General features: G+C 49.5%; 1 protein-coding gene and 1 long non-coding RNA gene across 2 annotated transcripts in view; both read right to left on the reverse strand.

Moving 5' to 3' along the window:
- LOC137227669 (uncharacterized) overlaps window positions 1-17,193 on the reverse strand; it is a 228,100-nt gene that overhangs the window by 13,862 nt on the left and 197,045 nt on the right. The gene's annotated exons all lie outside the window — the stretch shown is intronic.
- On the reverse strand, window positions 5,689-10,739 carry ALDH1B1 (aldehyde dehydrogenase 1 family member B1). Its single transcript, XM_067743889.1, has 2 exons — window positions 10,647-10,739; window positions 5,689-8,599 (listed from the first exon to the last, which is right to left on the reverse strand). Exon 2 carries the CDS (start codon window positions 8,587-8,589, stop codon window positions 7,036-7,038), a length of 1,554 nt encoding a protein of 517 aa, XP_067599990.1. The 5' UTR covers window positions 8,590-8,599; window positions 10,647-10,739; the 3' UTR covers window positions 5,689-7,035.

Here is a 17,193-nt window from a genome sequence, read left to right on the forward strand (position 1 = left end):
GTTGCTCACAGCCCCCGGAGTAGCAGCCCTGGTGCAGAGAGCTGGACCTGTCTCTGCTACTGAAGGTGCTGCAGTCATCCCTGGGATAGAGTAGGCATTACATTTGGAGTTGAAAGACCCGGAACCAAGGTCAAACCCTGCCATGGTCTGTGGGTCTGAGGCACTTGCCTCTACTCTAGGAGCCTTCATTTCCTCATCAGTCCAGGCAGGTCAGCATCACTGCCCTGTCCTGCTGCCCTGAGGATCCCATGCATGAACGGACATGCACCATCCACTCTCTAGGGGATACTGAGGGCTGTGAGCTGAGTGGCAAGGACACAGGGAGTCAGATCAGACATGCTGGTGGTCTGCGCGAAACACAGCCTAGTGGGACAGAAAATCAGACCTGTGATAACGAACAAGAGCTTCCACAAGGCAAGACTAAAGGAAGGGTGGGTGCTATGAGCTCAAAGGGGCCAGAGATGACTTGATTGCGATGGTCAGAGAAAGCGTCCTGGAGGAGGTAGGTCCCCAACAAGGCTCCAAGACAATGGGCTGAATTTGGAGAGGAAAGAAGGAAGGAGAAAGAAACAGCATTGAGTAAGGCTGGAAGGTAGGAGTGAACAGCCCACAAGAGGATTAAGCTTTAAAAGCATCTTTGTAAGACACACTCTAACCATTGTGCACAACTGCAAAGAGGTGCTTCTGTGTGCCAGAGCGAGCTGTCCTCCAAAACTTGAGGACAACATGGAAATGTCCCCATAACTACGTTTCCGCTTCCTTCTGCACCTCAGTTGGGTCAGATGGTTTTTGCCAACGGCTGGGCATGGAAGCAGTGCATTCCACGACAATGCCAGGGCCTTAAGTAGCTGTGCCTTTTCTGTGCTTTCTTCCCCATCTAATAGGGGACGTGAGGTCTCTAAGGCCCCATGCAGCAGGTTTTCACCTGGGCCTGTGGACTCATAGGAATTCTATAGACGACTGCATGGGGTCTATGAGCCCCTTGAAAGTGTGCCAGATTTTGTGTGGATGTGCATGTGTGTATTTATTTCTGGTGAAAAAAATTAGCTTTCACTAGCGTCTCAAAGGAATACGTAACATAAAAATGGTCAAGAAGTACTGTAGACAGTGGAGCCAAGATGGAAGGAACCTGTGTTTCTGAATCTCCACATGGAGGACAAGTGCTGATTAACCACACCTGCATTAGATTATTATCTAATAAGCAAGAAATAAGGCACTGTTGTGTTGAACCCTGAAAACTTGGGGGTTTATTTGTTGTGGCACCTAATGTTACCCTGATACATGTGGGAAAAGCATTTGGTTGGGGGCAAGAGACCTGTAATCCAGGCCACGCTCTGACCCCACTGAGTTCCTTGGCCTTGGACGGTCACTCGGTCCACTCTAGTTAAGTGAATGGGGAGGCTAGGGGCTCTCAAAGGCCCTCACAATGTGCCTTCCTGCTTTCCTTCCAAGGTCTTCCAATCTAGGGTTAATGTACAGATCACTGGGGCTTGGGGGGATTAAGTGGTGCTCTCAACACACAGCAGTCTGGCTTCTGCCCCCACCCATTCACACAACCTGCCCTTACCGAGGTCTCCAGGGAGCCCCATGGCTTCAGCCTCCTCTTACTTGATCTCTTGGAAACACTTGATTCCACCCATGGCTCCCTCCCGTTCCCACCTTCCTTGGCTTCTTGACTCCTCTCTCCCAGGTTCTCCTGCTTTTCCTTAGTGCCTTTCACAGAATTCTCATCCTCCACCCGCCCCTTGATGTCAGCATCATCAAGATCAAGCTATCCTTGCCCTCCCTGCAATCTGCTGAAAACACAGCAGACCCAGTGATCCTTTTAAAATATGTCAGATCACATTACAGCCCTGTTCCCCTTCTGGTTCCTTCACGGTTCAGAGTAAAGGCCCCAGTCGGCACAGTGGCCTTCAAAGCTCTCACCATCTGCCCCTCCCCCAGCCCGGCCTTTTCTCTGTCCTTGTCTCTCCCCACTGCTTGCTCCATCCAGCTCCCTGGACACCTCAGGTGTGCTTCAGCCCCCAGACCTTTGCATCTGCCATTTCCACACCTTTCAGTCCTTTGTCATCTCTTCAGTGAGACCTTTGTTAAGTGATGGACCTCTTCAGATGGTCTATCACTTATTGAAGATAACAATTCCTACCCCACCCCACCCATATTCCCTATTCCCCTTCCCAGCAGGACCTTTCTCCCTAATAACCTTAACCATCTGACAGACTAAATATTTCATTTATTTTGCTTATGGTCAGCCTCCCCCTCATGGGGAGGATGTGCAGGACTTTAGTTCCCTGCTGTATCGTCAGCACCAACAATACTGCCCAGCACATAGCCAGCACTCAATGAAGTGTGCTGAATAAACAAACAAATAGATAAATAAACTCACTACCTTGTCCCCAAACCTGCTCCTCCAGCTAGGTTCCCTTTCCCAGTGGGGGCACAATCACCCACTTTGTTATCCCAGCAAGGAATTCAGGGTCACCCTAACTTTCACTCTCCTCTTGCAAGCAGTCTGTCACCACACCCCAAAGCCCACCTCTTGGCTCTCAGGATCTCCCACCCACCCTCACACCTGGTTCAGGTCAGCATCCCTGGCATAGGCAGCAGTGTCCTGAGTGGGCTCCCAAACCAAGCTGACCCCTCAACCTATCCTGCACATTGAAGCAGAGCCAGCTTTAGGAACCAAAATATGACCCAATCACTTTCCCTTGAAACCCTCGTGGCTGGACAACACGCGGCCTTCCTCGCAGGGGTAAGGGCCCTTCCCCATCCAGTCCCTGCCTCCTCCCAGGTCTCTCCCTTCCTCACACCATTCCTTGCACCCTCCGTGCTCTCTCACAGACTCCATGCCCTTTCCTCTCCCAGGAATACCCTTCCTGCATCCCTGTGCCAGATTACCTCCTTTTCATGCTGCAGAGTCCCATGCTCCTGCCATTGGGCCTTTCCCTTGGGCTGAGCTGGGTGCAGAAGGCAGTCAGAAGACCTGAATTTGAGTCCTGGCTCCACTTACTAGCTGAACATGGCTGGGCTTCCATGTTTATTTACCAAGCATGGAATGATAATAATAAGTGCCTTGAGGGTAATCAGAAGCATTAAATGATATAACAAACATTATTGTAGGTGCTTTACAAACATTGTGGGTGCTTAATATTATTTCTTTCTGTGAGCTTACAGTCTCTGTACTTCTACTTATCACAGCTTATCACTTTTCACTAAAACTTATCACTTTTCACCTTGGTCTGTAATTATCCCCCTGCCAGACCATGAGCCCCTGCAGGGCAGGGACGGCCTCATTCAATTCTGTTTCCCTACAACTTGCCTAGAGCCAGCACCTTAGCCTTCAAATTAATTAACAAAGTGGCCACCAGAGGGCAGCCTCACACCCAGAATACAGCCAACTCAAACTGAGGTTCTTAAGTGGCCTGGCATCTGGGTGATGGAGCAGCAGCCTGACCGCTCCAGCAAAGGGGTTGGGTGTTTGGGATTGTTTGGCATTGCTGTGGGCTCTCCAGGCTTCGGGGTTTGATTATATGTGCTCTTAGTTTGCCTCCCCCTCCCCTGTCTCCTGGACCCAATTCCAAAGTGCGTGTTGCTCAGAAGGGGGGGTCCCCCATACCAACAAGCAATTCTCAGACACAAGCAGGTAGTAGAACTCAACTCAATTCTGACACTACCCAGAGACAGATAGATAGATACCCAAATCCCATTTAGGGGTCAGTCTTACTAGACTGTTGTCGTCCGTCCGTCCGTCGTCGTCGTCGCTCCACCCCCCCCTTCAGATGCCAGCCACAAGTCCACCTGTGCTTCTGATGGACAAGGCCCAAAAGTCACTTCATTAACATAACGAAAAACACCTTTATCACTCTCATCACTTAGGAAATTCCAAGGGTTTTAGGAGCTGTGCCAGAAATGCATGAAGACCAAATATATATGTCTCATTATAAATCACAGTATCACACCTTCCTCCTGGCCCATAGTGTAGGCACATGGGAAAATTACTCCAAATGAGCTGCATACAAAACCTCTCAGCTTCTCTTTCCTCCTCTGAATAAAAGGGTAACCCCACTGCCTACTTGATAGGATTATTGTGAGACTTCAAAGGCATGTAAGGCATAGAGACTGACAAACTAAGTGCTTGGTATAAGTTTGTCGAATGGGTAGATGCCCCGGAATTGCAACGTCTATGACCAAGTGAAGTCATCATGCAGGCAGTGTCCACACTCAGTAATGATGCCCCGTTCAGCCTCCCTGCTCACACTTCCCCACATTCAGAGCAATGGTGATGAGAACAGAGGGATTTTGGGGGCTGAGCTGATTGGGAATCTGACCTATTTGACTCCTCAGTCTCAGAATCTTAGGGACTGAAATGAGGGACCTAGAAGATTATCCTTTTCCAGTCCCACCCCATACTGGGACACCCTCTACAAAACTCTTTGGTTTAGAAATTTTTTTTTTTAATTTACTTATTTTTTACTTATTTACTTTTGGCTGTGTTGGGTCTTGGTTGCTGTGCGCGGGCTTTCTCTAGTTGTGGCGAGCAGGGGCTACTCTTCATTGCGGTGCACAGGCTTCTCATTGCGGTGGCTTCTCTTGTTGTGGAGCACAGGCTCTAGGCATGCAGACTTCAGTAGTTGTGGCACAAGGGCTCAGTAGTTGTGGCTCGCGGGCTCAGTAGATGCAGCACGCAGGCCCTAGAGCACAGGCTCAGTAGTTGTGGCACACGGGCTCAGCAGTTGTGGCTCGTGGGCTCTAGAGCGTAGGCTCAGTAGCTGTGGCGCACGGGCTTTGTTGCTCCGCGGCATGTGGGATCTTCCCGGACCAGGGCTTGAACCCATGTCCCTTGCACGGGCAGGCGGATTCTTAACCGCCGCACCACCAGGGAAGTCCGGTTTAGAAGTATTGAGAAGCAAATGAGGAATGAATTTGTTAAAACATTGAGATGTTGGAAAGTGCCAATAGCCTCCAAGAAAACTAGGTAAAATGTGCACTTTGCGGGGCAGTCAGGGTCACCCCAGCCTTAGACAAATGGTGTAGAAAGGAGATCCTAGGAAGGCGAGATGAAGGGACCAAACAGACCCTGAGTCCTCAGGAAGCAGTTTCAGGCCAACTCCAAGGTAAGATACTGAACAAAATCGTTTCAATGCCTAGGTGAGATAATGGGGTGTTAAAGAGATGACGGGGTGGGCGGGTGCATTCACAAGGCTGAGTGGACCTAAAAGTATGGTGAGTCATGAGCAGCATGGTCTAGAAAGATGGAAGACAAGGAGAGAGAGGATCAGCATTCTGCTTCTGAATCGGGGTCTGGCTGACCTGGTCTCACTCCCATCAGCTGCGGAATGGAGTTGTGAGACTAACAACAAACAAACTGAACTCTCAGGTTTGAAATTCCCCAAACCCTAGCGTGTCAGGATGGCCCTGACGCTGAGCTTGGCTTGAGGGCTGGTGTGTATTGGTGAGGGTTGGAGGGACAATGCCAGCAGAAGCCTTGAAATGAGAGCTGAAATAAACTGGTTTTAGGCAGGACCCAGCACTTTTCTCTGTGGGTCTTAAAGTTGCACATTGTCACTCAGGTGAGAGAAAACAAAATCAAAACTAGAAATATTATGGAGGGGACTTCTGACTATCGGGGTCCCTTCCATCCCCAAGACTCTGTAAAATGTTCAGCAGCAAAAGAATATTGATACAAAATTGATTTGCAAACAGAATCTGTGAGTTTAATTTTTAACTGAAATTAATTCACATATAAAATTCACCCTTTTAAAGTATGTAATTCAGCGCGTTTTGGTATATTCACAAAGTTGTACAACCATCAACACTAACTCCAGAACATTTCAAAACCTCCCCAAAAGAAATCCTATAGCCATTAGCAGCTATTCCCCATTCCCTCCTCCCCCAGCCCCTGGCAACCACTAGTATACTTTGTCTCTATGGACTTGCTTATTCTGGATATTTCATATAAATGGAATCATACAATATGTGGCCTTGTACGTCTGGTTTCTTTCACTTAGCAAGGTTCACCCACGTTGTAGCATGTGTCAGTACTTCTTTCCTTTTTAAGGCTGAACAGTATAAGAAATATTCCATAGAAACATTTTGTTTATCCACTCATTAGTTGATGGACATTAGAGCTGTTTGAGCTTATTTTATTTATTTTTTATTAATTTATTTATTTATGGCTGTGTTGGGTCTTTGTTTCTGTGCGAGGGCTTTCTCTAGTTGCGGCAAGCTGGGGCCACTCTTCATCGCAGTGCACAGGCCTCTCACTATTGCGGCCTCTCTTGTTGCGGAGCACAGGCTCCAGACGCGCAGGCTCAGTAGTTGTGGCACACGGGCTTAGTTGCTCCACGGCATGTGGGATCTTCCCAGACGAGGGCTCGAACCCGTGTCCCCTGCATCGGCAGGCAGACTCTCAACCACAGCGGCACCAAGGAAGCCCCTGTTTGAGCTTATTTTAAGTGAATGGTTATATAAATGCATTTTCTGTCTACCCCTTCCCTCAAATTAAGGACAATCAGTAGCAAAATGAAGCAATGCAAGCAAGCAAACCAGTCAGCAACTGGTACTTAGAAAAAGAAAAGCAGTCTTGATTTTTAGGGTACGTCACTGAAGAAGGGGGCCAAGATTATGGGGTCTAGCTTAAAACTCCTAATGCCTTCCAATCCCATGTCTGAGATGAGTCTACCCACTAAGACATCAGTTAATCCACCGGGAAGTCCTTGGATCAGTAAGAAGAACTGAGAGCCATGGTCTGGATCAGTGTTTCTTAATCTGTCTTTCAGAGACTCCTAAGGTTTCATGGAAGTAACACAGGGCCACCAAGGGGGCTGGAGTGCAGGTGGACAGGGCTCTGAGCCCAGCCCCCATCCCTGCTTTAACTAGAGCAGCTCTCATTTTAATTGCTTTATTTGTTGAGGTTCCTCTAAGTGTTCATCTGGAACAAATAAAGGGGGTCCGTGGCTAAAAAACTGTTTGGCAACCACTGGTAGGTGGTTTTGGCATCCTGGGACTAGAGTTGGCGCTCCCTGGCAGCCGTTCTTACGAGTTCTTCTGAGGAACCTTGATGGTGACTGTCTTCACCTCTGTGTAGGCCTTAAGCCCATCCTCCCCCAGCTCCCTCCCATTGCCAGATTCCTTAAAGCCTCCAAATGGCGTGTGGCAGGTCACAACGTTGTAGGTGTTTACCCACACCGTCCCAGCTTGGAGCGCCTGTGTGAAGTACATGGCTTTGTCCAGGTCCCGGGTGAACACAGCAGCAGCCAAGCCGTACCTGGTGCTGTTGGCCCTCTCCACCACCTCCTCCACCTTCCTGAACTTGAACAGAGGCTGCACAGGCCCGAAGATCTCTTCCTTGGCAATCCTCATGTCATCCTGCACACCACCAAAGACCGTGGGCTTGATGAAGAAGCCTCGCTCTCCAAAACGCTCCCCACCGCACAGAAGTTTTGCCCCCTCCTTCTGGCCAAGCTGGATGTAGCCCAGGATTCGTTCAAACTGTTCCTTGTCCACCTGGGGCCCCTGCTGGGTGTCCAGCTCAAAGGGGTTCCCAACTTTCCTCTGCTTAGCTTTTTCCACAGTTCTCTCGAGAAACTCATCATAGATGGATTCTTCAACGAAGGTCCGGGAACCGGCACAGCAGCACTGACCCATGTTGAAGAACAGGGCTTCGTGGCACTGCTCCACGGCGTGGTCCATGTCGGCATCGGCCAACACAATGCTCGGGCTCTTCCCACCCAGCTCCAGGGTGACTCTCTTGAGGTTGGAATCGCCGGCCGCCTTCTGGATCAGGTGGCCCACCTCGGTGGAGCCAGTGAAGGCAACTTTGTCGATATCCATGTGATGGGCAATGGCCGCTCCTGCTGTTGGGCCATAGCCTGTGACGACGTTTACCACCCCAGGGGGAAAGCCCGCCTCTTTGACGAGGGAGGCCAAGTACAGGGCAGAAAGGGGGGTCTGCTCTGCCACCTTCATGACCACAGTGTTGCCCGTGGCAAGTGCCGGGGCCAGCTTCCAGCCCTGCATGACCAAGGGGAAGTTCCACGGGATTATCTGGCCACAGACGCCAATAGGCTCGTGCCGGGTGAAGCAGAAATGCTCGCCATCCATGGGGATGGTCTTGCCATGCCACTTGTCAGCCCAGCCAGCAAAGTACCGGTATACCTTGATGACCTCATCCAGGTCCAAGAAATAAGACTCCTGGAAAGGCTTCCCATTGTCCAGGGTCTCCAGTGAGGCCAAGTAGACACGATCCCGCTCCACTAGGTCAGCCAGGCGGGTCAGCAGCCGGCCCCGCTCTGAGGCATCCATCCGGCGCCATGGAGACCCCAGCTGGAAGGCCTCCCGGGCTGCTTTCACTGCCCGATCCACGTCAGCCCGGTCCCCTTCAGCCACGTGGCCGATGACCTCCCCCGTGGCAGGGTTGACTGTTGGGAAGGTCTTCTTGCTGGCCGCATCTTGCCACTCATTGTTGATGAACAGCTGGTTGTAGCGGATGTCAGGGTTCAGGATGGGGCTGGGGAGGGCTGCTGCTGAGGAGTACGGGGTGGCCAGACGGCGCAGGCAAAAGAGCCGGGGCACCAGGAAGCGCAGCATGCTGAGTACTCTGGAGAGGGACAGGAGCCAGGGTGAACACGGAGAGGGAAGCAGGGGTCCCCCAAAGGCCCAACAGCTCAGATGTTCCAAGATTCTAGCATAAAGGGGTGTCACCTCTGAAAACATGGATCATAAGGGCTACAGAAGCCCTGAAGAACTCTCTGGTTCAATTCTGTCATGTCCGATCTAGCCTCTTGCTCACTCCTTCACCTCTTCTGGGTCTTCGCTCAAACGTCACCTTCTTAGTAAGGCCTTCCCTGAGCACCCTTTATAAAACTGCAACTTTCCTCAGCCCCAGGACTCTCTCTCCCCCATACTGTGCTCTATCTTCCCCCATCTGACATACCAAATAGTACATGTACATGCTTCTGTGTTTATTGTCTGCCTCTCCCCAACAAAATGGGCTCCATGAGGGCAGGGACTTTTTTTCCTGTTTCATTCATTGCTATGTCCCTGATACCTAGAATTACGTTGGCTACAGAGTAGCTGCTCAGTGGGTAGTTATTAAATGACAGACAGAGGAAACATCAAAGTATCCACAAAGGCTGTTTCCTAAGGCTGTTTAACTGACCTACGGGTAGAGTAAAACCCCAAGGGACTCAGAGCCAGAGTTGTTGAATGCTGAATGGGGTCGTGCATATGAAAAGCCTGGCACGCCCACCCAGGTCATCGGAGCTGGCGGCACCCTCAGAAACCAGCCCAGCCCAGTCCCCCCGGGGGACTGGCTTCAGCTTTCCCAGGAGTGCAGTGAGTCCGGCAGCTGGAAAGAAGGCTCTGTTTACTCTTGCCTACAACTCTGAAAACAGTGTAGACTTTATTAAAACAACTATAACATTTAAACAGTCTATATAATTTATTCAATGTAATTTAAATGGTATATACATTTCCTAGATTCATTAAAGCAGTTACTCTCCAGCTAGGACATCAATCCCTCCACTCCTGCTGTCTCTCTTGAGCCTTACCCCACCAGCCCCCAAAAGGAATTGCACCTGCCCTACCCCAGCACACACACCCTCTGCCACTGGGGAGGGAAAGGAGCAGAGAACTCATCCAGGAAAACAAGACCCCAGCCAGGTCCCTGGCCCCACGCAAATCAGTGCTGCCCAGGAAGCCATCCCTTGGGAAGAAGCTGAGCCAGCAGAACTGTCAGGGGTGCACACAGGTCCACTCTGCTCAGGACTCTGCCCCATGCTGGGACAGAAGCAGCCTTGGGTCCAACAGGCCTGGGTCTGAGGAAAGAGGGGTCCCAGGGGAGGTCAGGATAAGGGGGATGCGGGGTCACTAATCCAAGGGGTGGTGGTGCAAGGGTTCAAATGGCAGGAGGGGTGGTCACAGACCAAGGCTGGCAAGCCTGCTTTCATGCCCAGCCAAGGCTGTTTCTACTCTAGAGCCTACGTGGGGTGTGCATTGGGCCTCCACCTGCATACGGGAAGAGGACTGCTCAAAGCACACCATGCTTTGCAGTTTCTAGGCCACCTTCTCAGTAGTTAACTCACCGAGGCTTCCAGCAGCCCTGATGACCCTCATTATGGAAGAAAGCTGGGGATCAGAGAGGTTCTGGGACTCACTGAGGACACACAGCAATTAAGAATAGGAGCCTCAGGCTGGATTCCCACAGCCCTAGCTTTGTGTTTCTTCCGTACTACGGACAATTTCTTACAGTTCCCACTATTAGCGCCCAATGTGCCAAGGACCGGACCTTCTGGGTCATCGAGGACCGGGTGGCTCCCACCTCACCCTTTCTGCGGGGAGGGAGTGCGTGTCCTGGCCTCTCGGCTACCAGTCAGGGGCCCAGTAGGCCCGGTGGGCGGGAGCGATGAGGCCGAGCTAACCCGGAAGATTTCGAGGGTGTGAGTCCACGAGGCGATAAGGCGCCACCCCGATACCCGGGTGCGCAAGGAGGGGTGGGAAGCGTGAAGAGGTTCCTACAGTGCACGCCTCCGGGGCAGAAAGGCCGGCCCCCACGTGGGGAAGCCGAGACCCAGAGAGGAAGTCTCCACTGCAGGAAGGGGAGCTGCGGCCTGCCCGGGGGGCCGAGTGGGAAGGGCACCAGTTACCTGCAGCAGGTTGGCGCTCGCGCTCCGGTGCAGGTTCAGATTCTCACAGGTCTAGCCTGGTCTCTAGCGGGGCGATTGCCGCAGGCCCCGCCTCCGCGCAGTGGCGGGGCTCAGCCACCAATGAGGCTCCGCCTGCGCCTGGCGTGCCGCCGACTTCCAGCCCCGCTGCTAAGGCAGCTCCTCCCTCCGGGCGCAGGCGTGTTGGGGCTGCTGGGACTGGGGTGATGGGACCGGGGGCGGGGAGCGCCCCACCTTTCCCACGTCCCAGCGCCCCGTACCCCGCGGGGTATCCCGCAACACGCCAGCGCTCTCCTCTCGCATCGCCACTCAGAGCTGGAGTCCTAAGGCCCGAATGGGTAGGAGTTCACAGGTCACACAGCAATCGGAGACTAGACCCCAATTGTATTCTTCCTTTCTCGCAACACGAGGCGCCTTGTTAGGTTACCATCATTTGAACTTCTCCTTAACCCCTTCTGGGTCTCCCCTCTCTGTTTTTTCCTTGTTTCACTAATTTGTCTTCCACTCTCTCTGCTCTTTTTCCCAGTTGATTTTATATTTGTGTTTTTAAAAGCTGCATTTTTTTTAAAGGACATAAAGAGTATATGTGCAATGTACAAAGCTTGGAAAAACACAGAACAGGATAAAAGAAGAAAACATATTACTTTCAATCCTTTCACCCCAAAGTTGCCATTCATCTTGCTGGTTTTTCCTCTGCATTTTTCAAAAATTCTTTTAATAAAAATGAAATCATATGGTGACCTCTATTTTGCTACCTTTTTTTTGAACAGCAATTTATTATGAACATTTTCTCATGTCACTAATTAAAAGACAACATCCTCCTCTCCGGGGTGGTGTAAAATTCCATGGTAGGGTGGATTGTTGATGGACATTTAGATTGTCTCCATCTTGTTGTTGCCATAAAGGAAGCTAAATCCAGAACCTGCATCTCTCAGTCACTTCGCTTACACTGCACCCTCCTTCTGGTTGGAGACGTTGGGAAGCTACAAGCTGTTTCGCAGCCTTGTTTGCAGCTAGAGTTCTGGATGTGAACTCAGTGGTGCTGATTAGCAGTACCCCTGTCACATGTGGAAGGTGGAGGGCATTGTCCTGCCCCCTTGGGTCATCACTAGCATGATGGCAGAAACATGAGGATTTTCTGCATCCTTCTCCAGCTTCCTGGGTGTGGGGTGGCCACTGCAACTGCAGCTCCTTGACTCCAGCTACCTGTTCTCTTGCTCTTTGAATCATGGCTGCAGGGGTGTGTCTTGAGCTAAATAGCTCCAGAGGTGGCCTCAGATAGTAACAACGCTGGTGGGCCACATCCATCTCGTTCTGGGCATCAGTCCTGAAGGTCGAGTCCTCCCTGATTCTCCCTCCCTCTGGCCCTTCCAGCAATTCTGTCAGCACCCAATGTCTGTATTAACTCTTTACCTCTCCACATATTTAGAGTATTCACATTTTCCTGTTGAACCTGACTAATTCACATGATTCTTTCCTTAAGCTACATCTCTATGCAATCTTTTGTTACCATGTCATCCTTAGGATGTTCACAGTCCTTGAGGCAAAATTTAGTTCTTCACTAAAAGCACTACATCTTGTGTCTTGCCACATCTATGTTCATGTTTTCCCAGCAACCATGTGGCCCCTTGCAAAACCCCTTCTGCCTCCCACACAGCACATGACCAGCCTAGCACCCCTTGGGCACTTGGCATGGCACTCCTTGGTAGATTAACTTAAGGATTATTTGGTCAACTATTAACAGGCCTCATTGATAGAGGCAGTGAGTCTATGACAAAACAAGTATCAGTCAGTCTTCATATGGTCAGACCACTTGGAAAGCTGTGGCAGGTGTGAGAGGCCAGCAGCAAACAAGAAGTGACCCCCTTGGGAGAGGCTGCATCCTGTGAGAAGCAGCTGAAGGAACTGGGCGTATCCATCCCTCAGAGCTCAAGGGACAGGATTTCACCCTCCAAATCTCCAAAGGGTAAAAACAGACGTAGTCTGTGGGGCCCTAGAAGACAGAGCCAGACCCATGAGAGGAAGTTAACGGGGTCAGAGGAAGAACTTCATGACAAAGCAGAGCTGGCTAAGGATGGGTGGGAGGGGCTGCCTTGAAAGGCAGTCAGTCCCCCATCACTGGAGGAGTACAAGGAGGGATATAAAACCACTTGGCAAAATCCTATAGAGGAGAATACCAGATAAGGACTGAACTAGACCAGTGGTTCCCAAATGTCGCTGTGCATCAGGATTGCCTGGGGAGCATTAAAAAAAAAAAAAAAAAAAGCAAAACTTTATAATCTCCCTGGGCTTACCTTCAGAGATTCTAAATTATTAGATGTTGGTTGTGATCCAGGAATTTTTTAAGTTCTGATGCACAACTATATTTGGGAAGCAGTAGCCTAAGTGGTCTTTGGGATTCTATGACTCCATCATGGGTGGTTTTAAGAAAGGGACTTATCAAGTGAATGCTTTGTCTGTATCTAGAGTCCATCCAGAAGACCCACCCGTGACACTTCATAAGCTGTGGCTGGCACCAGAAGGTAGTCCTGTTGCAAGGCATTTGTAAAAGCATCCAAAAATTTTAAAACTTAAAACCTTCCACAGTGCTTGACATTTATGGTTTAGAGAGACGGATGAATGTGCAATGGCTCAGGGTAAAAGGCACAGATTATTTCTGCAGAAGGAATGTTTTAGATTCATCTTTTTAATTGGCAAAAAATGATCCAGGCCTCTAGAATGCAAGTTGGGCCTGGAGCCACTGTGAGTATTTGGACTGAAAGGATTGAAGGGGAATAATGAGATAACACAAGCCATAGTCAGGTCATTGTCAGCAAAGAATGTCACCCAGGGATGTGTTTACACTGGCCTGGTGGGGAAAGAGAAGCTATATCTCTCTTTCAGGGTTTTGAAGCCTTGGATGTCTAGGAAGTTGCTGGAGAAGACTCCAGGCTCTGAGATAATGAATGGATCAGACAGATTCCAAACAAAAAGACATGCCAGCTTCCCTGGGCATTGATTCTACAATGAACATAGCAGGTGCCTCCATTCTCTGCATTTGAACAGAAGATGGAAGACGGGGTCAAGACACCAAGGGAGGTGCAAGAAATGGAAGTTTAAAAATAAAGATGCAAAAAAATAAATAAATAAATAAATAAAGATGCATGTAAAAGCAACCCAAAATATACCTCCCCCCCTCTTTTTCTCCTACGTGAACCTCTACACTCGGCTAAATTTACAGTCTGTGAACATGAGCTAAGTCTGAATGTTGTCAAATCAAAGCAGCCCTGAGTCTTTACCACAAACTGTTTCCCTCCCACCTGCCTGGCTTCCTTGTTTGTTCCCTCCCTCTACACCTCAGTTCATGGTTGAGGAAACTGAAATCCAGAAAGGGAGAGGGACTTGCCCAATGTCACACAGGAGAATGAGTGTCTGAGTTCCGACTAGAATCGACACTCTCACACAAACACACAAATAACACTGGGATGGAAACAGACGTTGTGGCAGCACATGGATGTCTGCAGTTAAGGATCCTGAAGTAGGGAGATGATCCTGGATCATATGGGTGGGTCCAATGTAATCACAAGGGTCCTCATCAAAGGGAGACGGGAATGTCAACATCAGAGAAGATACGATGATGGAAGCAGAGGTTGAAGTGATGCAGCCACAAGCCAAAGAATGCAAGTGGCTGGGAAAGGCAAGGGAACAATTCTCCCCTAGTCTCCAGAAGGAACATGGGTCTCTGCCAACACCTTAATTTTGCCCAGTGACGCTCATTTCAGACTTCCGAGCCCCCAGAACTGCAAGATAACGTTTGTGTTGTTCTAAGCTACTAAATTTGTGATAATTTGTTACAGCTAACAAATGGAAACTAATACATTGATACACTCAATCTATAGGCCTTGTAGGCATTTGGGATTATGGCCTCTGGCCTAGCTGGAGCAGGCCAGGTGGTCGACAGTATTCTGTTGTGTAGACACTCCATCATTATGGTGGACATCATTTCTTTTGTCTGCCCAACATTCCTTTCTTCTAAAAACAGCACCCCCTTCTCCTGCCTTCACCCCAATCATATTTTTGAGTCAGAACTACCCATCATAGCTGCATTCTACATATTTGGGAGACCTTGTTAAACCTTGTTAACTATAAATGCCTTCTGTTCTGCGTGTCTAAGTTGCCCAGTGATGCCAGCGCTGCTAGTGCCAAGCCCATGCTCTGAGTAGCAAGGATAGAGGATGAGATCTGAAAGACAAGGAGGGCCCAACTGAATGAAGAGGCAGGTTACATTGCAGGTAATAGGGACAGGCGTGTGCCCAGGCCTGGAGGTGGGAGGGGTCAAGATGCATTCAAAGAACTGGGAAAAGACAAGTGGGCAGAAGTGGGAAGCGCAAAGGGGTGAATGGTTCTGGAAGAGGCTGGAGGCGTGGGCCATGCAGAATTTTGGAGGCCCAGTTAAGAACTCTGACCCCTGGCCCAGGCACACATGGTACCACCTGGAGACAGCAGACAGACTGACCCAAACAAAATGAATGCACTGAACTGCCATATAGGGCTTCCCTGGTGGCGCAGTGGTTAAGAATCTGCCTGCCAGTGCAGGGGACATGGGTTCGAGCCCTGGTCTGGGAAGATCCCACATGCTGTGGAGCAACTTAGCCCGTGCACCACAACTACTGAGCCTGCGCTCTAGAGCCCGTGCTCTGCAACAAGAGAAGCCACCGCAATAAGCCCGCGCACCACAACAAAGAGGAGCCCCTGCTCACCGCAACTAAAGAAAGCCTGTGCGCAGCAACGAAGACCCAACAGCCAAAAATAAATACATAAAATAAACAAATTTATAAAAATAAAATAAAAATAAACTGCCATATACCTCTAATAGAGATTAGCACCCAGCTCTGTAGAAGCACAAAGAGGGAGTCCCGATTTCCTTCTCCTGGGATTTCTTGGGAGAAGATGACCTTTCAGCTGAGCCATGTACCAGAATCAGTTCAGACACATATGATTAAACAGAGGTTCTCAACTGTGTCTGTGTGTTAGCATCACCTGGAAAGCTTTTTAAAACACTGATGCCTGAGAAACACTCCAGACCAACTGAATTGGAATTCCCTCAGTGTTGTACTGCGTTGTCTGGTTTTTATTGTTGTTTCATTTTTTGTTTTGAAGTTCCTCTGTTGATTCTAATATGTAGCTACACTTGTGAACTACTGACGCAAGAGGAAACCCAAAATAAAAGTGGCTTAAAGAAAAGGGAAGTGTATCTTTCCCTCACTTAAAAGAAGTCAAGAGGTAGGCTGTCTAGGGCAGGGTGGGAGCCCTGCTCTGTCTTCTTTTCGACAGCAGAGGATCCTATTAGACTTTTGAGGAAGAAGGAGGTCAGTTAACACGATCCCGATCCCATGTGCAATTTGAAAAGATCATACTGGTTGGAGCACGTATCTCCTCTAGTTTCCTGGGGAAAAGTTATGTTACCAAGTTATATTACCAAGAACAGCAGGCGCTGATAATTATTAAGCTGGCTGCTGATGGGCACAGAGGATTCATTATACTCTCTCTTTCTTTCTCTCTCTCTCTCTCTCTCTCTCTCTCTATTTTTGTGTATATTTAAATTTGTTCATAATAAAAGTTTTAAAAAAATAAGAAAAGAAAAAAAAAATAAGAAAAGATTATGTTACCACATCAATAGGATGTATCTTCCTGGTTCAAAGACTCTGTATAATGGATCTGTCCCTTCATGACCCTCATGAATGGCTCCAAGGAGTCCATGTCTTTCTAAATCCACAGTTAATTATTGGACAGCAATCACAGAACGGGCAAGGGTTGTGCAAAGGGCATGAGGGTTGGAGTGAGAGCCTGGCTCCTGGTCCCTTCACCAGCCTCTCCCTGTGACCTTGGGCAACTTCCTCTCTCTTGGCCTTGGTCTTCTCAACTATAAAAGGAGGGGATATGAGATGAATGAAAGGGCCATTAGGTGATAAGGGCCCCAGAAAGTTCTAGTAAAGCTGCTAAATAATGTTCATTGTTAGCAGAGTCCTTGGACCACAAACTTTGGACTCCAAATGCATGTTACTTATGAAACCCATTCAACTGACTTTCCCTTCCTGTTATCTTTGCTGGTTCTGGGCCATAATGAGGCAACGGTTGAAGTGCAAAGAGTTGGCAGGGGCCAAGTGTATCTTCACACACTTTCTGATTGAGTGATCCTGAAATGCTGCCCCACCGTTAACGATACATAGTGCAGATCTGCCAACGAATGCACCAGGGTATCTTGGATCCAGCAGTATCCAGCTCCTAGGTGACCAGAGTAGGGCAGCAGGGATGAACAGCTGCTCAGGATGCCCTTGACTTTCACCTCTGTCTCGAGTCAGTTCTCTCTGCTTCAAAGACTATTTCCTCAGCACAGCCCTCACCAGGCCCAGCAGTTTCCACATTGGCAAGCATCTGCCACCCATTATCCCTCCCTCACTCAGCTCCTGTTACTGACAACCCTGTCACAGAGGCCCTGGCAGTGCACAGATGAACGAGACACCATCCCCATCCTCAGGCCACCCATAGA

The sequence above is a fragment of the Pseudorca crassidens genome, chromosome 7, assembly GCF_039906515.1.
Source record: "Pseudorca crassidens isolate mPseCra1 chromosome 7, mPseCra1.hap1, whole genome shotgun sequence".
Taxonomy (NCBI): Eukaryota; Metazoa; Chordata; class Mammalia; order Artiodactyla; family Delphinidae; genus Pseudorca; species Pseudorca crassidens.